Source organism: Amborella trichopoda, chromosome 9 (genome assembly GCF_054954075.1).
Source record: "Amborella trichopoda isolate Santa Cruz 75 chromosome 9, AtrichopodaSantaCruz75HAP2 v2.0, whole genome shotgun sequence".
In the NCBI taxonomy this organism is placed as follows: Eukaryota; Viridiplantae; Streptophyta; class Magnoliopsida; order Amborellales; family Amborellaceae; genus Amborella; species Amborella trichopoda.
The window spans coordinates 16901085-16926404 of NC_142344.1; the positions used below are offsets into that span (position 1 = coordinate 16901085).

Sequence of the window (25320 nt, forward strand, 5' to 3'; positions counted from 1 at the left end):
AAGATGTCAGATTTAAGATCAAACAGTGACTCTCACGATCAAAATTAGATGGTTGGATGGTAGGGGAGGATGGAACTTCTATACTGTACAAGAAGTATAAAAACCTTTCCCGTAGGTCACACACTACAACTACACGTCAGCGGAGCCCAAAGGTGCGGACGCCCACACTTGACAGAAATAATTGTGCGTCCAAGGGGACCAGAAACAAACAAGCGGTCTACCTCTACCCTAACAAATTTTATCAACGGATTCCTTGGAAATCTGAAAAGTGTCACATCAGACTAGGAGGAAGGGAAGCCGCCGTGGTCCACCATTCGACCGTTTGCGTCCGTGGTCTCCCTTCTCATCCGTTCAAGACCGAGCCAGAGAGGTCAGTCATGTACCCTTCCTGAGTTTGCCTCCTGTAATGAAATAGGTTACGATTCTCCTTCATTTTAGCTGTATTGGATTCTTTCATACTATAAATTCTATGGGATTAAGAACTTGTTTTCTACAGTTATCCCAATCTTATTTGCATGTATTTTTTATGTTTTTTTCCTGTTTTCTTCTCTCTTATATGTTTGATTTCATGTTTGGCTTAGAATGGCGATCGTATCGGGTGCTTCCATCGATCCAGAGAAAGTCATCTCATACAACTTCCCTGAGGTTGTTAATTTTCCTACTCCTTGGATTCTCATTTTCTTCCTTTGCTTTTACTTATGCTTATATCAACATGATTATATCATGCCTTTACCATTTTTCCCTTTCTCACTAATGCACTGTAAAAGATCCTTAATTGAGTTGTCAACTTGTAAAAGTGATGCAAACAAATGAATGCCTTTTTAGGATTAGATAATTAGAAAGTTTGTCTTCTAGTGATGGGATTAGTTAGAAAGTTGGGAAAATTGAATTAAGTGATTACCTTATTTCTTAGGTTTATAATTTTGTATTTTACTAGCAAGGGTAAAGGAGGAGGCATCTTGGGTGTTTAATCTGAGATAGGGTTAGATTTAAGGATTCTTGTTTTTTAAGTCTGCTATATAAATGTAATTCAGACTTAGAATGGAATAGTTTTTTCACGGTCTCATGATGAGACATTGTGTTTCGGGGTGGGTTCCCATGCAGGATCTGAGAGAGCGCATAATCTCTAGAACCTTTAATTTTCTTTCATTTGTAATTTTTGTTTTTATTTTCTTCGCTCTCCTCTCTACAACAAGAAGCTATATTGTAAGAATCTTATTTGCTTTGTCTATTAAAAGGGCTTTCTCTATGAAGTTTGACCTAACCTCCACAACCATTCATTCATCAGCAACTTTGTTGTTGTTTTCGTCTTTGCCTTTCTTCTACTAGCTAATTGAGTTGTGTACTTGTTGAACCCATATTATACAAATCTTATTCACGTGTCTATTACAAGGCATTTGTGTATGTGTTGTAAGGAACAAGGTTGCATTTGAATTGTAATTTTGTATACATAAGAGTTTGAATGGTATAAGAAATGTATGATGCTGAGTTTTTCATATGTGAATTTTTCATATCTACAAGTTGTGTTGTATGTAAGCAATCTCATTGTATCCAAAGGAATGAAAATCATGGAAGTAAATCCGTAAGTGGAGTGCTTGTAATGGTGAGGTATGGCTGTACTTTTACGAGTAAGTGTATGTGATTATCTTTATAAAAGCTTCAAGTATCCTTTAGTAAGATACTGGTATCTGCACCTATCAACATTCTTTCAACAAACAATGTCCCCTTTTCTTAATGTGACACATATCCAGCTCTTAACTGCAACTTAATATATGTAGTACAGATACAAAATTCTTTGTAGAAAAATCAACACTTTGCTTCTAGCGCACTAAGTGGCTCATCTCCTCATCAAGGGAATGCCCTACATCAAGCTTAGTAGCCATTTGGCTGCACAATAGGGGAAGCTTTTGTTCTGAAGAAATTGTTATGTGGGAGTCCATGATCCTGCCTGGATTAAGGGCCCTGATTTTACAGCTGTGAGGTCTGTCTACTTGGCTTAGTTGACACTTGACAGTGTCAAGAGGGGCACGAAAATTGCTGATTTTGCATGCCAAACGACCTGCAATCAAAGTTATATCAGGAGCCCTGTTTTATGGTCCACTCAAACCCTAGATGGTAGAAAAACCGCAATTTGAGGGTCATCCATACAGTGCCTAAGATTTTTACTGGTTGTGCTCCCAATACTATCTTGAAGTGGTAGCATTATTAATCTTTGTGTAAATCACTTTGGTTTGCCAGAGAGAGGCTCGAACCAATGATCTCACTCACTGGAAACCTAGTATCTCACTGTTAAGCTAAAGGCTTGGTTGATTCTAGTCTCAGGAGAGCTAAGCTGGTGAGACATACATAAACACCATTAAGTCTACAAAAGCCATTTCCAATAATCATATGTATTTATGTAATATATATTGTATCTGAGAAGGCCAGTAAAAATCTAATGAACTTGCATATTTTATCTGTTTTGGATTCTATACTTTCTTACATTAATACCATACGAATTGCTGACCTTGTATCTGCACGTGCTTATAGGCACGTTAGTATGTGCATGTGCATATGATTGCATGTACACAAATATATATATATATATATATATATATATATATATATATATATATGTATTATTTAATACTAATGTTTTTAAGAAATGAGCCCAAAACATTGCAAGAGAAATATAGATAAGAGATGAGACTCCATTTCAGTCCACAAGCTTCCCATGAAAGGGGCTGTGAAGAAGGTTCAAATGAATGTGACACACTCTTGCATGATCTTGACGAGCCCTCGTTGATCTAATTTTTGTTTAATACTACAGGAACTGATATCCTTGATTCTAAGCTCCCAAAAATAAATAAACAATTAAAGAACAGAAAAACTCAGCTGGCTCATTAGCACTCGGGTAAATCAATGTTTAGCTTGGTAGCTCAGTTATTTGTATTCCTAAGTCAATGTTACACTCTGTGTTTTTGTAAAACTGTTTAAACCTAATTTTACTTATTTAAAACTGCTGATGGGCTTAGTTGAGTCGGCTAAATTTGACCTGATTTTTTGGTCACTTCTACTGATTATTCATGACGCTTTCCATGGCGTAGAAGTTGCTCTTTTCCTTGGATGAGTTATGGTTTATTTTTCTTTTGGAATGTACTTTCTTGATTAATTTAGAGAATGTTTTGTTTATACATGGAAGTTTTGGTCCCTACTATTTTAAATGTTTCATGGTATAAGTGATATGCATATGATGTGAACCCATGTTGTAGTTCTGAATGATACATGTAAATTTATGACATCTTCATCAGTATTTAGATTTTCTATTTCTTTCTTTGATGCTTAGATCTTTCAGCTACATGAGCAGATTCCTTGTTCTGAATGCTTCTGCAAAACAGTTCCAAAAGTTCTGATGTAACTCATTATGATCTTTATTTTGGTTATGTTGTTTTGTGACTTTTTTTCATGTTCTTCTTTGTATATCTCACTGGGATCCATCACAGACAACATATACCTACACAGAGAGGTAACACATTTTAACTGATTTCGTTTTTCTCTCTCTCATTTATACGGTGCATTACTCTTTTGAAGTGACTGTTACACTTTCTTGCGTTTCTCCAAACTCCTGGGCAACGTGTTGGTCTTTGTTTCCCTGAAAAAAGAGATGTAGTGCTTTATGCCCTTGGTGTTGGAGCATGCATAAGGAGTGCCACAGATGACAATGAGTTGAAATATGTCTACAATAAAGATGGTCAAGCATGCGTCATGGTATACTCCTGAAGTAGCCCTCCTCTTTAGTTGATTGTCCATGTCATTGTAACTGATGCTTGTAAGCCTTTCACACAATCTTCATGTTGAATGTGTATGTGTTTATGTGTACGGATGATTATTTAGAGTTAGAGGCTTATATGAGATTTTGTTTTGCTCCGATATGTGGAACTTATTATTGAATGTGTATGATATCTTCTTTTTTGTGGAAAAATTAAAAAGTGAAGTCTTTTTACTTATTGGGTAGTTCGGAAGTCTTGTCTTCCAAGAGCATATCAAAGGCAAATAAGATATTAATCCTTTCTTACACTATTTAGAATGATGCCGTCCAAAATATATGAGTTTCAGTAGATCAGCATTCATCAGATCGATTAAGTATTCATATTTGGACCTTCCTCGGTTATTGTACTGCTGAACAAGTCCAAAGGTGCAGTAGCTCCCAAAGTTATATGGTTGGCACCCGGAGGAGAAATTTTTTTTCCTTAAGTGCTCTTTTTCTTTTCTTTTTATTTTTATTTCTAGGATAATTTGACTGTTACATATTATATAAGTAATTGTTGATAAGAAAACTAAAAATTGGCTGCCTACATATCAGGAGCTTTCTATACAAAAAGGCTACCCACGAGTTGGGGCTCATACTCCAAAGGTTGGGGCTCACATGGTGTTAATTATGAGTCATACATCTGTTATGGTGGACAAAAAACTTTGGAGAGAAACGAAAGAAGTCAAGAAGGAGAAAGGACAGAGAATAGACAGAAATTAGTAGGAGAGAGACAAAAGAAGGCAGAAGAAAGGGTGGAGACTTTTCGGTAATCTGTTGTGAAATAGGCTCCACTAGAGCCCCCTCCTTAGTTAAGTTGTCAACTGCCTGGTTCGCCTCCCTCTTTACATGGCAGAAAGTGATCCTCATGTCCCTGCATAGATAGTATATATAGTATAAAATTGGACGTAGGTGCCAGGGAAATCATGCTCTCCTTGAAGCCCATGCTATGACATTGCTGTGACCCCTTCCACTAAGATCTACATTGAGAGGAAGACACTAGAGTAGACTTGTTGGAAACCATCTAGAAGGGCTTTGGACTCTGCCATGTTAAAGTCAGCATGGCCTATAAATTCTAAAAAAGAAAAAGGGTATCTCCTTCGTGTTCCCAGAGTAAAAGCCTTATACCAGCAGGGCCTGGATTACCCAGCTTGTGTGAACCAGGGTTGGGGGCAGTCCAATAAAGGATTATAGGTATTCTTTGGGGACTAATGAGAAGGATTCCATTCCAATTATTAAGGAAGGTGGAGAGCGAGATATTCTGGCAATGTTTGTTACTTTGTGCCAGAAAATAGTCACTGATTTTATGTGGTCCCTAAGGCCATGAATTGCGGAGGATGAACCTTCCAATATTCGTTTGCTTCTTTCTCGCCAAAGTGATCACATTGTAGCCGTGACCAAGCTTTGCCACAAGAAACGTCTCACCTTGGGCTGAGGGGGTGGGAGGAAGGCTTGGTAGAGCTGGATTACGGATTTAGAAAAAGCCCGTTGCCGATCAAATTCTTGAAGAATGCTGGACCATAAAAAGGTGGCCACTTCACAATCAAGGAACAAATGGCAAGCACTCTTCTTTGTAGAGGTATGTCACCCATCAGTTGGCTAAATGGAAGCCTCTAGCTCTAACTGTTTCCCATCAGGTTTTTTCCAGATTGTGCAATTCAATCGAATGGTTGGATTTTACGCGGTGCCTGGGTGGACCATAGTTTACTATTGATTTGAGGATCTGAGAGCAAAGAGATTGACAAAATGACGAAACAGAAAAAGGGCCACATTAGGTTGGATGACACAAGACCGTATCTTGTTCCTCTAGAAGCACAAAATGATGCGCTAGTTCTAGTAGGAGTTGAGAAAAAAGTGCAACTTCATCTTCCTTCAAGGCTCTCATGAAAGTTGAATTCCAAATTTTGCCCTCCCTGCGTTCCACAACACTGGCGACCTAAGGCTTGGAGTCAAGAGCGACATTCAACATAGCCAGCCTCCAATCTGCTTGTGTTTGATCTCCTAGCCAGATAACCTTCCAAAACCTAATTTTTCATCATAGCATAGGCACTTTCACAATGTCTCCTGAATGAATCCTATGTTCAAGCAATGTTTTTCCAAGCCCTGGATGTGTTGCGCGAGGACTTCAGCAACCAGCCTGATGCCTTTAAGCCAAACTACTCTTAATAACCTCCTGCCAAAGGTGGTTTTCTTCATTGACAAACCGCTGCCACCACTTACCTAGCCACCACTTACCTATGAGAGCTCTTTGCATGTTTCATTCCTCTAAACCCTAACTGTCCATCTTTACTGGATTTGCAGACTCTCTTCCAAGCAATTAAATGGAGCTTATAATTAGTTTTTGCCTCTGACCAGAGAGTGTTGCGTTAGCTTTTCCAGTATGTTCTCGACCAAAGAAGGCATTTGAAATAAGGACATTCGGAAATTGGAATGTTGAAGTGTAGCTTTGATGAGACTTATGCGTCTCCCTAGGGAGAGGAACTGATCCGTCTATGACACCAGTCTTCATTGAACATCTAAGATCTTATTTGCCTATCAGTTTTCCTATATTATTTTGAGCAACTTCAGTTTTTTAGTCAGGCGAAACCCAGCCAAGCCCTGGATAGTAAAAGGGGACACGTTTGCATGAGGAAAGTTGCGAATAGTGGTTCATCTAGCCAGTTCAGCTCAAATCTAAAAGGTTTACTAGTCTTAGGGCTTGGGTTTGTGTCTAAGAGGATTGGTTTACGATGTGAGGTGGCTTTGGTTAAGCAGAAGGATAGGGTTACTTGAAAAGCCAATTCCCAAGTCGTGGACATCAAGAATTTGTGGAGTTTTATGAATGGGGCTGGTTGTGCATGGTTTGACCAAGTGTAATTCACCTCATTTAGGGAAATGCATGTGCGGTCGTTGTTTTGTATGAAGTAAGAGAATGCCCTCATGTGGCAATCAGGTTGGGTCAGAACCGGGTCCATGTTTTGGACCCGGTAGGTAGGGTCTAGGTCCAAATGACTTGTACCTAACCCGAGTTAGGTTCGGGACTAGGTCTGGCACCCGACCCAACCTGTTCCGGTATAGAATAATAAAATATACTAAAGAATATATATTTTTTTTTTTTTTTAATTTCTAGACCCGCGTTCGAGTCCTTGGTGAAACCTAGTCTAGTCGTGTCTAGATCAGGGCCGACCCAGACTCGACCCGACTCGTTATTGCTATGTGGCAGTCACTCTATTCTTGCAGTTCTTCTCATGGATTCAACAAATGAGTAAATAAACGAGGCAGTGCTGCGAGTGCAGCGAATGAATTTATGAATGAGACAACACATTAAAGTCACCACTAAGCAACCCAAGGATTGGATGTGCCCCCTATCTCTCAATCTTATAGGGTGGTGCATGTCACCCTCAGTGCCTTATGGGGGGGTGGCGTGCCACCTAAAGAGAGAAGGGAGAACAAGAGGGATAGGAGACAGAGTTGGGCGTAGGGAGGGAAAGAAGAGAGTGAGAGGCTAGAAAATAATGTGTAGATAATTGGGGGAGGGGGTCCCCTCCTTATATAGGCTTCAAGGGCCCTAGATATGCCTATCCAAAAATTGTGACTCACCATGACCAATAAGATTCTAGGAAATTTGTAAGGTGAGAGATTAAATCTGAGCGATTCATCCCATGAATCAGCCATCATAATTTAGGTTTCTAGGAACATTATGTCTTGAATCTTTCACCTGTATCCACTTTTAGTCAAACTAGGATAAGACCAATCTAAAACAATCTTCTAGAACTCCCAGGTCTCTCAAGATTGTAAGAATTTAAAAAGATAAAAGATATGGTCAAATATCTTTTAAAAAATAACTCCCACAACACTTTTTCAAAAACAATAAATAAAGAAGAGGGGTGGCGTGCCTCAAGTATGAGGTATAGGTCCCATGGCCCCATACCCCACCCATGTGGTGTGACGCACATGTGGTGCTTAATACAAAGGCCCCACATGTGCCCCTCCACAACCAGAAATTCAGAAATGCCCTTTTTTTGAGGATTTACAGCTGAATTAATTTTAAAAATTCTAGATAAATTTCTAAAACTCACAGAAACATTTATTGCACTAAAAACAAAATATGTAGAAGTGGACCGGTACCAATGGGGCAAGATAAGTGACTCTTAAGGCACTCCACTCCACCCGACCCAGTAACTGTGGTCCTCAAATTTCTTCTCAAACCAACCCAATGAGACTCATGTCCCACAGTCTCATGCAGGAGCTCATGATTGGTTCATTAAGGCTGGCCAATAAATAGTGAAACAGTCCTAGAACATGGATTATAGATTTCCCCCCTTAAAAGAAGTAACACACACATATCACTATAATGCAAAGGGGACTCTCGCTATTCACATGTACTCGTATCCCTTTTCAGGGTTGCTTCCCTGTAATGCTATTGTCATGTGTACATGTTGTGCGGAAGTTTGTTGAAGATTTAACCCTCACTCTCACAAACCTACATCCGCACACAAGAGAACACGAAGCTCTCCTGATCTACAAACCATTTATGTGCTTCTCTCCGACCTCAACAAGTGATGGCCCTCTGAAATCCTTTTTTGGTAGTGTCATATGATCTGGGGTAAGGGTTTTGGACTGACCAGGGCCATAGACTGCCTAATCCTAAGTTGGTCAACTAACCCACACCCTTCCATTGAAATGTATAATCCACTATAATACTTATTTACATGCTCTCACAGCCTTTAAAGGCCACAAAACCCTAGCATGGGGGCATCCCTAAGTCCAAGGCAATTTGGTCCATAAACAACCATAGTTGTCCAAAGGAAGCTGTCTGAATTTTTAATGAACAAGCCATGCTGAAAGAGGCAGAATTGCTACTTTGGAGGGTGTGTTTTGATGACTCCCAAATAACCCATATTTCTCCAAAGGCACGCAAAGCCATTCATGCGGCCCATTGGCATGGTCTTCTTCCCTAAACTTCTTGGTTTTTTTAGTAAGATTTGGTCTCTATTAAAGCCAGGATATCAAGGTGATTGGTCAGAGTTAAGTACTTAACCACTTTCTTTCGTTTGAATGGCCTACGTCCCTAATATTACATATGTGGATTTTTATTGGGGGAGAATTTTTTTTTTTGTTTTTTTTAGAGGCGGATGTGGGGGATGAGGTGTTGGGCTTTGCTAGAGGATCTCCAAGGAGTTCTGCCAAGCTGCGGAGTGTTATCTATGGCATTTAGGAGAAATATTGGGGCAGAGCCTTTATCATAATTGATGTTGCAGGTACTGGGGGGAGCCTATATAACATTGTATGTTGTACTCTGTATTGGAGACAATGCTAAGATCCTTTTAATGTTTGTGACATTTGTCATTTTGATAAACATGTTATTTTCTTATTCTTCTAATGGTTATTTTATTTATAAATGATGCTAACAGAAGACGACAAATATTCTATTGTTGATTTTATGAAATGATTTAAAGACTATGATGTGGCGCCAACAAGATGAGCCTGGTGTATGTTGTTCGCGAATGACAGTTTTGATTGATGAGACTAGAGGTGGCGTCAACACAAAGTTAGAACGTTAGAAGGATGCTCTAGAATCTAAAAGTTTTAAAATTAGTCAAATTAAGACAAAATATATGGAATACAAGTTTAGCAAATATAGGAGTAGAAATGAGGAAGCAGTTAACATTGATGGTCAAGAAATACCTAAAAGAGATTGTTTCATAATCCAGGAGAATGGAGAGATTGAATAAAATGTTGCTCAGAGAAATAGAGCTGGGTCAAGGAAGTGGAGATGTGCATCTGGAGTTTTGTGTGATCACCGCATATCATTGAGACCGAAGGGAAAATCTGTAGGATGGCTATAAGATCAACCATGCTTTATGGGCTAAAAATCTTGAACAGTCAAGAAACAACATATCTATAAGATGAGCATTGATCAGATGAGGATGTTAAGATGGATGAGCGACAAGACAAGAAAAGATAGAATTCAGGATGAATACATAGAGCTAACTTAGTTGTGGCTTCAATAGGCGATAAGATGAGGGAAAGTAGACTTAGGTGGGCTGGCCATATGCAGCGTAGACGTAATACAATACCGGTAAGGAGGTGCGATTTGGTTCAAGTAGAAGGCTCTAAAAAGGCAAGGGGAAGGCCCAAAAGGACATGGATAGAAGTAGTGAAAAAGATATAGTGAATGGATTGTACATAGTATCTTATAATATCATAACTTTTGTATCTTGTTCAAAATAACTTGCAGTCTTTTGTTGAATGGATCAGTTTCCTTAATGACTTCAGGTATTTATGCATGTTCAAGCATACATTACGGCCATTTACTGGGGGCCTAGCAGTGCAAACATAAAATGTGACCATCTTTTGCTTCTCTCGACCCCAGACATGCAGTCCGCTCCATAAATATCTGGAAGTAAATATGTTCACTATATCTGGTGAATGTGGATTATCTTACATGCACATTTCTCTAGGTCTTATGATAAATTACAACTTATATGTAGATTTTAGATATGGATAAATTATGCTTAATGCTACTGTTAATTATTCATTTCATTTTCAGGTTGTCTTCTCAAGCATATCTTGAAAGAGTTTCAACTTTACCTTTGTTTCCATGTACCACTATTTTGTTAACTAATTTTCATTTTTGCAGGTGTTGCCAACTTTTGCAGTTCTATTTTCTCCTTTATCCCTGCAGCAGGTGCCAGGTCTTGTGTATGTGTTACGAAATAAACTTGTGTTTGTCTCAACCTCCTGTAGTCATATGTGCCTTGACTCTTTGTTCCTAGTGACTGCGTTATTCATGTGCTTATATTATCAAAAAAGAAATTTTATTTGTTTGTTTTTTTAGCTGATGTTTTTTTACTTTTATTGCGGTGATAATTCCCTATTCTTATATGGAATGTTACCTCATTTCTTGGCAACTCTACCAGTTTCAACCCAACTCTTTTATTGCATGGTGAGCAATACGTGGAGATTTACAAGCCATTTCCTACAAGTTGCTGTGTAAGACCTTTAACTTTGCAATGAGAGTTGGATGCTTTTGAGTTATGGGAAGACAATGATCAACAATCATTTGAACATGTACAAACATTTTATACATTCAAGTCCTTTCATGAAATTTCATTTGATGTCATCCTAGATATTAGTTCATGTGGTTCGCATCATATATTCTTCTAGTCGATTATTCGTTAATGTTATCATGTAAAAGAAATATCAGAGATGAGGAAAAGGTCTTTCATTACGTTCTCAAACCAATGCAGAAACCTGTTAAAGAAAGCAATTGATTTTGAATTTGAATAATTATATTCCTCTGCACTTTATGGTAGGAAATGATATCAGAGTTTGACTGTTTCCATATTGGTAAATCAAACACTCGTGTTATCTGATGTTAGTTTGCTGTTCTCACCATGACTTGTCTGTCTTGAAGATGTGCAACTTCTATATCCAATGGCAGCAGGTATAACTTTGTTGATCATGTACTTTTACACATGTATCTGCTGATAAGTGTATCACAATGTTTCATTTAGCATTACTGTTAGATGGGGAAAGTTTGAAAGAAATTATATTTTGAAGGCATTTGTCATAAATGTGATAGTTTGCTGCAATCCATCAAGGAATGTATCTTGTTGTAACTGAGTCTGAGTAAAGGTGTCTTCTAAACTGTTTAATACCTTAGAAATTTGGAAAAAGTTGGATGCTTCTACATGATCTGGACCTTACAATTTATATGCTAATTATGTACCAGTGACCTGCCATGCATGACGGGTGGACTAAGTACCATAAACTTGTATTAGTACACTGATTTATTTTGTACCAAAATATTGTGGCAGAAAATTTAAGATAAATAAATATGAACTGGTAACAGTAGATTAGTTAATCTCATTGAAATACCAGAATAATGGTTGGTCTCGTTGACGATCATCCATATAAGAAGGAATAACATAGGTAAGAAAACAAGCATCAAAAAACGAAAAGAAAAAGGTCAGAGAACATTGTGGTCAAATAAAAACACCCATGAAGTTTCTAGAGGTGCCACGGTCCCTAGGTCTATAGGTTAAATTTGATATGGTTGGCAAGATGCATCTCACAATAATAAAGAGAGCAGCACATTCGCACTAGAAGCCTTCAGTTTCAAGATTTAAATAAATTATATGTAAATGTCTTTGTGATACTTGTTATTACTTTCTTAACATCTAGCTGCCTGCTTATATTATATGCTTCAGAAATTAGATGTTGGTATCAGATAAGCTAACCATAGTTCTCATGGCTCAATAAATGTTGTCTAGCCTTCTTGCTTTGTTAAAAGTCGATCCTGACATCTTTGCGATCTTTACTCAGGTACAAAACAAAACAACTGTTTCAAGCTTGCATGACAAAGGTATCTACTGTCCCATGTGTTTACATTTCTGGTTTTGGTGGCACTACAGTGTACAATGGTTTGAGCGGGGTTACGGAGTAATTAGATTTTCTGTGTTTTATCATTGTATTGTTGGGAAATGCATCTCACAAATCTCAAGAGAGAAAAACCATACAAACCTTTCTTCTTAAGGAGAGGGAATTTATTTTATTAACCTGAACATCTTTCTGCTGGATTTTCACATCCAGCCTTTTAGTGACATTTCTGAGAAGGATGATTTGACACTTCCGGCAAGGATGATAACCATTAATTCTACACCCAATCTTAGTGGTTAATTTTCTAGGTTTAAGAGAAGAATAAAGAAATAGGAGAGCTGAAGAAAATAACACGAGGTGGAAATCTGGGGTTTCAACAACTCGAATCAAGCCAAGCTAGGACATGTTCAAGCTTGGCTTGCATTTGTAGAGGACCGGTTTGAGCTTGGCTTCAGCAGCACAAGCTTGGCTTGCTTGACTTGTTTACCCAAAACAAGCCCGTAAATGAACCTATCAAGCCATAAACAGGTTAAGTACAAGTCTATAAACAATGCACTATGCATATAATATCTATATTATATAATATAATAACTTAAGTCAATTGTCTTATTTGGAGTGAGGTCAATGTAAGATGATATATGTTGCATTTTTTTTATATATTGTATGTATAAAATTTAAACAGAGTCTAATCTAGCTCAGAAAGTTTGATTAATTTAAAATAGGCACCCTGTTCTATTGATAACCAAAATAAGAATGCCAAATTCCCTTTCTTTAGTTGACTCTTAGTCCTATAAGGCTTGAGATACATTTCAAGAATGTAGTCCTTGTGATTGTAACTTTGAGATTTTGTCACTAAGAGGTCAGCTGTTTCCTTAAAAGAAAACATTTTATCACCAAGAAGAAAGAGAGAGAGATGAGAAGAGCAAGAGAGGGTGGCATGAATCCCCAATCACTGTGTTGAGGGTGGCTCTACATTATGTGATTAAATGTTACATTGCTGGATGTTAGCATTTGTACACATAAATTGTACATGATACATAGTCTTAATGAAATAATACGGTAATGCCCCTTGTGCATGATACATAGTCTTAACACCATCTCTCAAATTGTACGTTGTGCTTGAAGATGTACAATTTGTCTTTTGGAAAGTGATACCATTGATTGATGAGCCCTTTTGTGAAATGCTTGGGATCTGATTAATAATGCCAATACGATCCATTTAAATTGCCTCTGCTTCGATCTTTTTGTACCCAAAACCTTTGCCAATGTCAATGTGCTTACTGCGATCATAAAAAATAGGATTAGTTGCAATCGCAAGAGCACTCCAATTATCACAATAGATGGACCATTGGACTTTATAACCAAGTGATGCAATCAGATTTCGTATCTAACTAATATCCGCCAAGTTGTTCAGCCTTTGTACGTGCCATGGACTTTTGCTTCTTGCTCCTCAAGATATCAAATTTCTTCTTTAATAAACACAATGTCTTGAAATTCACCTCTATGAATCAAGATCTCCTGTCGAATTGGCATTGGAGTGGCTAATGATGGAAGCAACGTGCACATCATATATGCAATTTTTTAGGTATGTAATGCCTTGATTAATGGTCTTTTTCATTTGTCACATTATTCATTTTAACTCCTCTATGTGGACATCATGGGTGCATGCATAAACTGCCACGGACGATTTACTGCGAAGACTATGTCATGACTAGTGAGGGTGAGGTACTGAAGTTCGCATGCCATGCTTCAATAATTTCAGGTTCTTCAAGAAATTTTCCTTCATTCTCTCTGTCTTTTGTTGAGTGTTGCTGGATTGGATGATGATCTGCAGTGCAATATTTTAATGAGTTCAAGCATATCAAGAGCATATTTATATCGAGAGAATCAAAATTAATCATGGGCAAGGTCCATTTCTATCCCAAGAAAGTACCATAGGTACTCCAAATCTTTCATCTGAAAGCTTTTGGAGATTCATGGTTTTGGTGAGAGAAAGCCCTAGAGTTGGAGATACAGGCTGTAAAATTGCAGCAAGATTACATAAGGTGATTACCCACCCACGCACCCCCAACTCTTCTTATATGGAATGTTGGTGAGAGTGAGGCAAGAAAGGTTGGGAGATTTTGAGATTTGGTGGCTGACATGGGATTAAAAGAAAGAGGGATATTGGGGTTTAGGAAGAGAGAGAATTTGAGATTTGGGTGTCAATTTCAGATTGAGAGAGATAGAAAGAGATATTGAAATTTTGAGCAAGAATATGAGGAATCAAGAATAAGATTAGAGTTTGAGGTTAAAGAAGGTAAGAATGAGATCAGGATTTTAAGAGAGATTTTGATATTTCAGACAAGAATATGATGAATCAAGAATGAGATTGCAGTTTGAGATTAAAGAGGGTAAAGAGTTATTGATGTAGAGAAGATGGAGGATAGATGGGAAAGAAAGAAATAAAATTAAAATATTTTATAAATAAAGTAAGTGAAGGAGCTCTTTTATTCTCTCACCAAGTGTCCTTTTCGTTTTTAATAACTAGTAAAGATTACATGACAATCAAGAAGTATGGTGGCCCCACATGGGCACTCTATACAATCCCAAAAGAAAAGATGATGACCCCACGGGGTCACTCTATACAAGCCCTGAAGGGACCAAAATGTACAACAGGGGAAAAAGCTATTCAGAGGATTTGGCGAAGATTAGGCGCGCACACAAAAGCTAGTTCCCCATATCGGAGTTGGAAGTGGCCCCCTCCTTTGCCAAAACATCAGCCTTTGAATTAGCTTCTCTGAAAATGTGGCTCCAGGTAGTGCTGACATTCTTGGTTAGATGCACCATCTCTTCAAAAATGTCATAAAAAACCCCAAGGCCAAGGGGAACAATTTATATCTTTATACCTCTCAACGGATTATCTTTATATCTCTCCTATATTTATGGAGATTTTATTCTCCCTCTCTGCACTCTCTCAATTAACTTTCTCATCTCTCTCAATAAACTTACCATACTCTATCTATTTATTCTCTCCCCCCATCTCAATGGATTCTTTGTTCTCTTCCTCAACGAACTCCATCTCTCTACTCTCTCTCAATGGATATGCTCTTTTAAAGCATGCTTCCTATTATTATGCATGCGTACCATGGTCTCTCTCTCCTCTCTGTCAATGGAAATTATATTAATTGCCATAGATATAATTTCTACAAATAAGTTACATATAGATGGAAAGAAAAATGACTATTTCCCTGCCTCTTTTATTTTTTGTATTCTCATTTTCCTAAATTTTCAATATTCATATTTACAATTCTATAATATATTTACTAACCTAAAATACAAATTGTTAACCAAAAAATACAAAAGAAAAGCGAAAAAATAATTGAGCAAAAATACAACAATTTGTATAGGTAAAGGATAGAGTAAAACACACAGATATCCTCTATAATTTATGTTCAGATCTAGCTGTATTTATGCGTTTTTATGTTTGTATCCATTTTTTGAACGTTTTTCCATAGATTGACCACATTACCCATTTTTCAGGTTTTCAATATCCAAAAATAGCCATATTAAATATTTAGTTGAATTTCAAGTATTTTCAGATTTTCAAAATCTGAAAACAATAATTTAGGGTTTTTTGGATTTTTAGACTATTGTTTGGAATTTCAAAGTCAAAAAATACAAATTAAAGTTTTTTTTGGAGTTTTGTCTAATTTTTTGGATTTTCAATATCTAAATTAGCTATGTTCAATATTTAGTCGTGTTTCATTTTTTTGTCTATTGGATTTTCAAAATCCAAAAGACTAATTTTAAGGTTTTTTGGAGTTTTCAACTAAATTTTTGGAGTTCCAAAATTTAAAATTGTGTTTCAAAAATTTTATGATTTTCAAAATCCAAAAATACATATTTAAGGTTTTGTGACTAATCTTTGGATTTTGTGGTCCGAAAATACTTGAAATAGAATTAAATATTGAACATGGCTATTTTCGGATCTTGAAAATCCGAAAAAGGGTTAATTTCATAGTGAAAAAGCAACAATGAAGCTTTTGAACGTATATTGTTAAATGTAGAGAGAATTTTATAATAACAGAATACTTGGAAGATATCCATGTTTACTCAAAATAATATATTTGAAATTATAGAATATTATCAAAAAAATATTTATTTTATAATTTAAGTGTAATATAAGTTATAATTAAAATTATAAAAAGTGAATTCCTTCTCTCTTTTCCTTTATTTTTATGCATTTTCTATCTTTATTTTTCAATTTCAAAAATCTAAACCTAAATTAAAAAATCGAAAAACATTACTAGAGAGGCATTAATTTTTGCCGTCAGGGTTTAACTTTTATTGTATCAAGCACATTTTTCTAGTTTGTTAAATTTTAGAATTATCGTTTATAATATCTAATAATATTTAATGAGAATTATATTAATTACCATAACAATGCTAAAGAAAAGGGAGAAAAAACAAAATAATTAATCAAAATTGCAAATTCTATTCGTAAATAATATGATCAAAATTATATTAAATTAGAAAAATAATTATTTTATAGTTAAAATAAAATAATTAAAAAATTATAAAAGAAAAATAGAAGTTCTCTATTTTTCTTCTTTTTTTCTTGTTTATATTTCCTATGTTTATTTTTCCAATTCTAACAATCCAAGCATAAATTAAAAAGAAAAAAAAAAAAAACAATGCTATGAACACATATTCTTACCGTTCACCTTTTATTGCGCACCAATCATAATAATTTTTTGTCTCTAAGGTTCAACTCTTATTGTGCACCAAGAAAAATTTTTTACTTTTTTGTTTAAATTTTAGATTTACCGTTTATAAAGGGATTATATGCAAATTTAATAGTATCTAATAACACTAAATAGGAATTGCTTATAACTTTATGTTAATTTGGTTTACATCTTTTTACTTCCCTATAATGGATTATAACTTTTAGGAATATTGTCAAAATGTATTTGAATTTTAAGACATTTAGACAATTATTATCTAATAGAAGCCCATTGTCAAATTCTCTCTCTCTCTCTCTCAATAATCGAATACACCTTTTTGAAAATGGTATTTCAAGATTAAAAATTTATTTCAATCATTAACATTTAGTATCACTTGCAATGCACATGCATTACACTAATAGCAATAATAACAATAAGGAGCTGAGAGAATATCTCTCAGGGTCTGCAAAGGAGTCCAGCCCAAACGTCTATACATAGGATCAAACAATAATTTCTTTAGTCTTCAAAAATAACCAAGTTCACAAAGAGGGGCGTCCTTCCCTTTAAATACAAACTAAAAAAACAAAAAAAACAAAAAAACTCTTCTCTCTCTCCCCTTCTTTGTTTCAATCCCACGTAACTCTCCCTCTCAATTTAGAATCCCCCACCTAAAGTAAACACCATCCTTATCTCCTTTCCTCCATATCCTCTTTTGACAAATCCTAACCACTTATGAATCAGATCACCCCATAAATTAGGAACTAGCTTCCTACCCAAAAACACATGCCGATCCCAACCATGACATAATTTGTAAAGATTAACCCTAATAAAAAAAGAAAAGTACACCTATATCCTATGAAAAATCAAATTAAAATCTAAAAAAATAAAATTAAAATCACCCAAATTTTTATTTGGGTCATTTTTCCATGGTTGGAAGAAGTTCAACTTCAAGCTTGAAGATTCGAACTTGATTCATGGATTGTCCCCTTCATCACCATGTAACCTCTAATTCATTAGATTATCTTTCAATTTCTTTTTCATCTTTTACCTATCAGAAATTTTTGCCTGTCCATTATGAAGTTGGGATTATTGAACTTATTCCCACTAGGCAAACCTACAAAGCAAGGTTGCAACAAGTTTAACTTTACGCTCTTTCAAAAAAATTTCAATTGCACTCTACCAATCAATAAAACCCTATACGTGGAGCTTACCATGAGACTCAAGGAGATCAACTTTAACCAAGATCTCATGGATGCTATACAAGATGTGGGTCTTTCCTATAAATTTCTCTGTTATGTTTCGAATCGGCGCCCCGAGTTGGCTGTGGGACCGATTTGTCTCTACAGCAAAATTTGGCATCATAACTTCATGGTTGCAAGCACCCTCTTCTTGAAGGGGACCATTGCAACTTCTAATTCATTACATTGATCTCTACTTGGATACCCTCTATCGCTTCGTTTGTACATTCCGTAAAATGTGTGGCATTAGATCATCGATCGTAGGAGCAGGTTTTGGTGGCATTGTGATGGTTAGATCTTCTTCGCTTTGATACCACTTGATGTAGAGAATTTTTAGGGAAGATAGGAAAGAAAGAAATAAATAAATAATAATAATAAAGAGCTAAGAGAATATACCTTCCCAAAATCTGTAGGGAGTCCTCCCTCCATCGTTATCTCTTTTCCCCCATATCCTTTTTAACAAATCCTAACCACCAATGAATCACATCACCCCATAAAATAGGAACTAGCTTCCTACTCAAAAACCCACGCTAATCCCATACATGGCATAATTTCTAGAGATTAACCCTAATAAAAAAAACCTATATCCTATGAAAAATCAGATCAAAAAATAAAATTAAAACTTTAATTGACCCAACGTTTTATGTGTATCGGGCATTTATTTGGTTAGAAGATCACATAGAATGTTCAAGGACAAGTCTTACTGTGATACCATCTAAGTTTGATATTTTGTCACCAAGAAGAAAGATAGGGAGAGATAAGAACAGCAAGAGAAAGTGGCGTGAATCCCCAACCATGTGTGGTTGGGGTGCGTCTTCATTATGTGATTCAATATTACATTATTGGATGCCTGCATTTTAGGGAATATGTGCAAATTCCCTTAACATCCAGGGATATTAGAAAGTAACAATAACGGTAATTACCCTCCTACATGACACAAAGTCATGGTACATAGTCTTAACAGGGATACTCTTCCATCACCTGTTCTTCAAAAGAGTTCAAAGCAAACAATATTATACATTTCTTTATGATAGGACCATACGTACTGGGATCTACCAACAACGGGCCAATTTTGCTCCTAGAATCTCTCTCATGTGCCCCAAGGAAGGGAATCTCGCTTCTCCACAATTTTTAAACTTTGGAATCTCGATCCTTCTTATTAAGAATCGATATCCTCAATTACACAGGATCCAGATTCTTTAGCATTTCATTAGAGCGTTCATAGCTAAACTTAAGCGAGGTCCTACCAATGTGGGATTGAGATTCCTTTAAGATGGGATTGAGAACCAGAAGCAAATGTACTGAGTTTTTGAAACGGATTTCCTAGTACTACAAGTCTCCAACAGAGAAAGGTTAGTGTCATTGACATGGTTAGGTAATTGCTATTTTGCACAAGGTGGCACGGCTGTTAAATAAACAATATCAAGCAACATTTCTTTTACATGTATAAAATGTAGTGTTCCATCTTATTGCTTATCTTAATATGTTTTTATTCAACGAATAAGGCTTGCCAAGATTGTTGCTATTTTACATAAAGCCATAAACTACACCCCAAGAAATCCAAAAATCAAAATGATACATAAAGAATTGATTTTTTTAAAAAAACTTTTATGAATAATCAATTTCTTAAATAAAAAAATTCGCTTGATTAAAATATAAACTACACTAAAAGGAGAGCAAAACCAATAACTTATTATAGAATTAATGGATTTGTTTTAAAATATTTAATAAAATTTTAAGCGTAGAAATTTATTAATTAATCAAAATGTTGTACGGACTGCACTCCTTACCTAAGGAACCTTAGTTAAGTGCTCTTAAGGCTTTGATTTTAACCAGATGATCTCCCCCACATATTGGGATTGAGATCCCTAGATTTCAGGGTGTATAGATAGCGATCCCCACGCTAGAGATTTTCTGCTTATCACGAGCGTGCAATGCCGATCCTTATCCCAGATTGGATCCCTATTCCCATCCTGATCCCAATCCTGAAAACTAGGGACAGAACTACCTTTGATAACACTCCCATCTCAAAGTAATGTAGTGGAATCCAAAATCATTTGTTTGTTGATAAGAAACTAATGGAATGATGACTTGACCTTTCGTGGAACTGGTAGCCTACTGAGAGTGGGGAGAGTATAAGTGTAAGGAGCCCTCCATGATAACATTGTCTAATATAATATCAGTTGTTAATGTGTCTGGCATGGTCGTGGATCACTACTGGCAATGCAAATGGCACCATCGTTATCAGCTTACCGAGGGGTCAAAAGAGGAAACTGCCTATCACATAGAAGCGATGTCAACCGGATGCTCTCCCTGGATGCAAAGGACATGTCATATGACATGGCTTCTGCATTGATTTTGAAGATTTGCTTGCTTCCTAAATCTCAAGAACCTAAATCAACATGATAACCTCTACTGGGGTACCTAATATCAAGGCATCCATCCCAACCCACAATGGCATAAGCAATAAGCTTCAGTGGGACCTTGATCCCGTGTACCAGGTAAATAACACATGATCCTAGTAGTGGTCTAATGGAGACATCGAGGGTGTGATACAAACTGACTTGCACAATGTGCATACCATGGGTAGTGTTAGGGCTATTCATGGTTGGATAACGAGGGTCACCATCTCAATAGATTATGTTAACATTCTTCTTCAAGGGAATAATCCTATCTTCCAATATCTGAGATGTCCAAGATCAACAAGCTCTTGTGCGTATGTGCATTTGGCGATGTATCGAGTACCCATGTGACGGTTTACACGCCTCGAGGCCTAAAAGAGAAGGCTAGTTGAATGGGCATCTAGCCCCCAAGCAGTCGTTTAGGGAGGGGAAAATGACTTCTCTGATTTTATCCAAGGAATTCTCTCATGTAAATCACCTTTGGGATGCCATCAATAAGCTTAGTTGGATGACCATGATTACTAGGGCAAAATAGATAGCTGAAGTGGTTAAATGCCATTGTTCCATTTTACTCCAGATGTTCTATGCAATTCTCAGTACCCTTGCATTCTTGGCATCTGGTTTCTGTGCCAGTGAACTATAAATGATACATGACAGAATCTATGTTTGCATCTCCATCTGAAGGTCATCATCTTTTTGGTTTTGCCTGCTCCCATGACCTCCTTTTTAAAGAAGCCATGACAGATTCATTTTTCTTCTAGTTTGTCCTTTCTATGTTTTACCAACACTTCTTAGATTTTTATCATGGGATATTGACTCTTTCTTCTACTTTTTTGCAAAACTCAGGATGAAAAAGTCCTAAGTGATCTTTGTTTTCCATTTAGACTTTTAACCTTGTAAAAAGGTTAGACAACAGGGATCCTTCCATGTAATCTGCCCATGATCTAGAGTCAAGTATAATAAATGCCATGTATAACAAGCTACAAACTGGATTGTGCAATGCTATGTCTTTTACCCAAAAAAGGATGGTTTGTGAAATAGGAAACACTAGTGATTATGAGTGTGTTTGATTAAGGTCTTCTTTTGAAAAATCTGATCAATGGAAAATTATTGCGATACTTTCTTTGACAATGTGCAAGTTGTTTTGGGGATACTTAAATTTATTTTAGAAAAATTTGCAGCCCATTCTTGAAGTCTTTGTATGCCTTTGTTATTTCAGGAAAAGCAGCAATTATTGAGATTGAATCGTTAAGTTATGATAAGGAGTCAGGAGAAGCACTTTGCATGAACAGGTAAAATAATCATCATGCGATACCTCTTTTGGGGAAACATGTTTCTCTTAATCATGACTTCGGTAGCTTACATATTAGATCTTACACTTCTGTAGGAGCACTATATTTCTGCGTGGTGCTGGTGGTTTCTCAAAATCACCATCTTTGTATTCTTACTCCAAGAATCCACCCAGGCAAGGGTCTTTTGTTAAGATTCCAAAGGGTGAGCCATTTGCTGTGCACGAGGATTGTACACAGCAATCTCAGGTTTGTGTGGTGCATTATCTGTAGTGTTTGTTTTAATATTAGAAAATGATGTATTCCTTATGATTCCTTGTGGCCTGCATCTTTTTAAACATTGGAGAACTGTATCATTTAGGCAGTTACAATTTTGTTTTCTTTTTTTAAGTTAACATTTTCCATTTTAAAAAGTGTAATACAAAAAAAAACTAGTTACAGCTGAACAATAATGTGGATACAAATAGGATCTTTGATTTGTCATGACAACCTTGCATGTAACACAAATCATTCGACATTCTTTAAAAGAATTTAGAGAAAATGACTTTCAATTCAGAAAACTTTTAAAGTTTAATTTTTTGGCATTACTGTGACGAAATAGGTCATGTATCCTACATACTGATATGGGTGTCTAGTTATTAAAATTTGATATCCTTGGACCTGTTTTACAACTTATTTCTGTCCTCTTGTGCATGTAATGCATCTAGTAGTTGTGGCTCTAAAATGTAAATTTTCTTTATATAGATGCCGTTGTATGATTCAGTTCCATCACTTATACGCCAAGAAATTACAGCTTTAAAATATGTCTTTCAAGAACATCGTACAGTTCTGTTTGTAGTTTTTGGGAGTGGGCTCCTGGGATCTACTCATGGCTGAAGCTTCCTACCTTGGGACTGCTTGGGAGAACCTGGGAGCACCTGATATGTGTATTGTATTTAATATCTATGGGAGTGTTTGGGGAGTACCCTTATAAAAAAAATTTATGGATATATGGATATATAGATATATACAAGCACACACACCCACATGCACCTCACACACACACATTATTTTTTTAAAGTTGTATATGTATCATCATCATCGTCATCATCAAGAGAGAACCTTTTCCTAACTATTTGCGGTCCGCTACATGAATCTTGGTCTGCCATTCTGCTCTATCAAGGGCGATACCCTTAGTGAGCCCATAAGTACTCATAAATTGATACATATATATATATTGTGGAATTTTTTAAGTGGTAAAAATTGGAAAATGTATGAACCACCTTTTTAGGATTATCAATACACCTCCACATGGGAATTCTATTGCTTGAAAGTCCCATAAAATTTTAGAAAAGTGAGATTGTAGGCCCGTGACAAGAACTGAATTCAGGAATTGTTCAAGTCCCTACAGTGAACTCAGCGAGCTAGACGATTTACTACAGTGATGTGGAATTTTTAAGAGTGATAAAAATTGGAAAATATATGACCACCTTTTTAGGATTATCGATACACCTCCACATGGGAAGTCTATTGCTTGAAAGTCCCATAGAATTTTAAAAAAGTGAGATTGTAGGCCCATGATAAGAACTGAATTCAGGAATCGTCCAAGTCCCTACAGTGAACTCAGCGAGCTAGACGATTTACTACAGTGAACTGCCCAGTTGTAGATAATCAGGGTGACTCCTCGGTTTAGGAGCGTCCACGACTGGAGAATGCCTAGGGCCCAACCCGACTTGGGCGATTCCGAGTTGGCTTATCAGTTTTTAGCTGAAAATAGTCAAAAAGCAAAAATTAACGTGCAAGCAAAGCTGCAAGGTTCAAATTAGAGAACATTTGTAACTCCCCCTCGGATCGAGATTCTTCTAACCAGGATTGCTGCTGCCACTTTCAGTGGGTGACGATCCCCCTTCCTTAGGGATCAAGATCCCTATAGGTTGGGGATTGAGATCCCTTGATTGAGGACAACAAGCTTCACTTGGACCCTGGCCCTAGGATCACCACAGCAAGTTCCCGATGGGAGATCGCCACTCCTCAACCAAGCTCCCTGCAACTTTGGTTCCGTTGACTCATGAGCATTCACAACAAAAAGGTAGCAATGTAGAGTAGCACGGTGTGTCAATTCAAAAATTTTCTTTTTTCTTCTTATTAATATTGAAAAATTCTACTTACATAAACCACTTAAAATGCAAATATATAAAATAAGAACTACTACTATCTATGGATCAAACTCTTACTGTTCATAATTTATTGATAAAAGAAATATTAATTACGGCAACAATATGAATCAAGAATTTAGAAGGCTTTTTGATCTAGGAAAATTGATGGAAACAGTTAAATTAGCAAGAAAACAAGCTAAAAACGTGCATCTATCGAAGAAATCTCAGGTTTCTTCTCCACAACCAAAATAGGGTTCATAAGTCTTGAGCTGTTACTCTGTTTTTGAAAAAATAAGTCACGTAAATGAGCCTCCAGTCTCCCCATGCATCACTTTTATATCCTTTTTAATGTTCAAACGACAATAATTGTCCATATAAATAATTAATTGACCCATATGTCCTAACTTACGTGACTTTTGAAATAAATGACAGTAAGTACAAATAAAATACTAAAAAAATCCTTACTGGTCCAGCAATTAAAAATAACTTAACTGACTACAAAATCATTCCAAACAATTCTTGCTTTTCATGTTCTTCTTGGTAGCCCTCCCAGGGTACACATCCTCCAAATATGTCCTAAAACTAGAAGGAATCTGCTGCTCCCAGGAAAGATACTCGTCACGTTGTCCACTTGATGCACTTTGCGCATCATCATTCTCCCCAGGTTGAGGAGAACTTGGCCTTGAGTTAGAACCGTCATCCTCATTTATCTCTAGCCCATGATACTCAGGCACATCAGCAATGTTGAAGTGATCCAAAGTATCCATAAGCGAAGGCAAATCGACCTGGTAACTATTGCTGCCCATCTTCAAAATCTTGAACACTCTTGCCATGCGATTATTGATATTCAACTTGTTATATTTACCTGTTGGATGCCTTTCCTTCCAAAGGTATACCATCACCCAGTCTCCCACATTAACGAGACTTGAGATCAAGGTGTACCATGTTACTGCATTCCCTGTAGACATTGGATGAACCGTGTTTTGGGCCCATTAGGAACTCCCATACTTGTAATACATAAGCACAACATACTTGGTCTTGAACACATCAGAGAATACTCTAGTGTGAACTATGAAACGGCTCAAGATTAATGTTGTACTACCCCCCATGATTTCCTTCAGCTCGCACACAGTGATAGATATAGATGTTCTCTACTCACAACAACATGATGACTGAAGCTGTACTACAACATCCAGAATCATGTAATCAACCATTCGACGGTCACCTTCTATATTGAACTCACTATCAAAAACCTTGTAGGAAATATCACGAAACACTTGGGGTGCACCTCACATTATACCCCATATTCTGGCATGACATCAAGAGAAACAACATCATTACTAGTTTACTACCACCATCATCGTCTTGATCCTCCTCACCTTCATCTTGTTGTTCTCCA

At 36.6% G+C, this 25320-nt stretch overlaps 1 protein-coding gene across 5 annotated transcripts in view; it reads left to right on the forward strand.

Moving 5' to 3' along the window:
- The first annotated feature begins 268 nt into the window (after positions 1-268).
- ECH2 (enoyl-CoA hydratase 2) overlaps positions 269-25320 on the forward strand; it is a 54392-nt gene continuing 29340 nt past the window's right edge. For 2 of the 5 annotated variants that reach the window (XR_016041777.1, XM_011630718.3), the window contains exons 1-9: positions 269-415; positions 582-645; positions 3483-3505; positions 3642-3747; positions 10410-10471; positions 10690-10762; positions 12098-12137; positions 21717-21789; positions 21885-22035. Coding sequence is in view for 3 of the 5 variants with exons in the window: in XM_011630718.3 (XP_011629020.1) it covers positions 583-645; positions 3483-3505; positions 3642-3747; positions 10410-10471; positions 10690-10762; positions 12098-12137; positions 21717-21789; positions 21885-22035 (591 nt within the window). In the remaining 2 variants the exon portion in view is untranslated. Of the gene's footprint in view, positions 416-581; positions 646-3482; positions 3506-3641; positions 3748-10409; positions 10472-10689; positions 10841-11186; positions 11217-12097; positions 12138-21716; positions 21790-21884; positions 22036-25320 lie in introns of those variants that run through there. The other 3 variants (XR_016041778.1, XM_011630719.3, XM_088848518.1) reach the window with 2 other exon arrangements.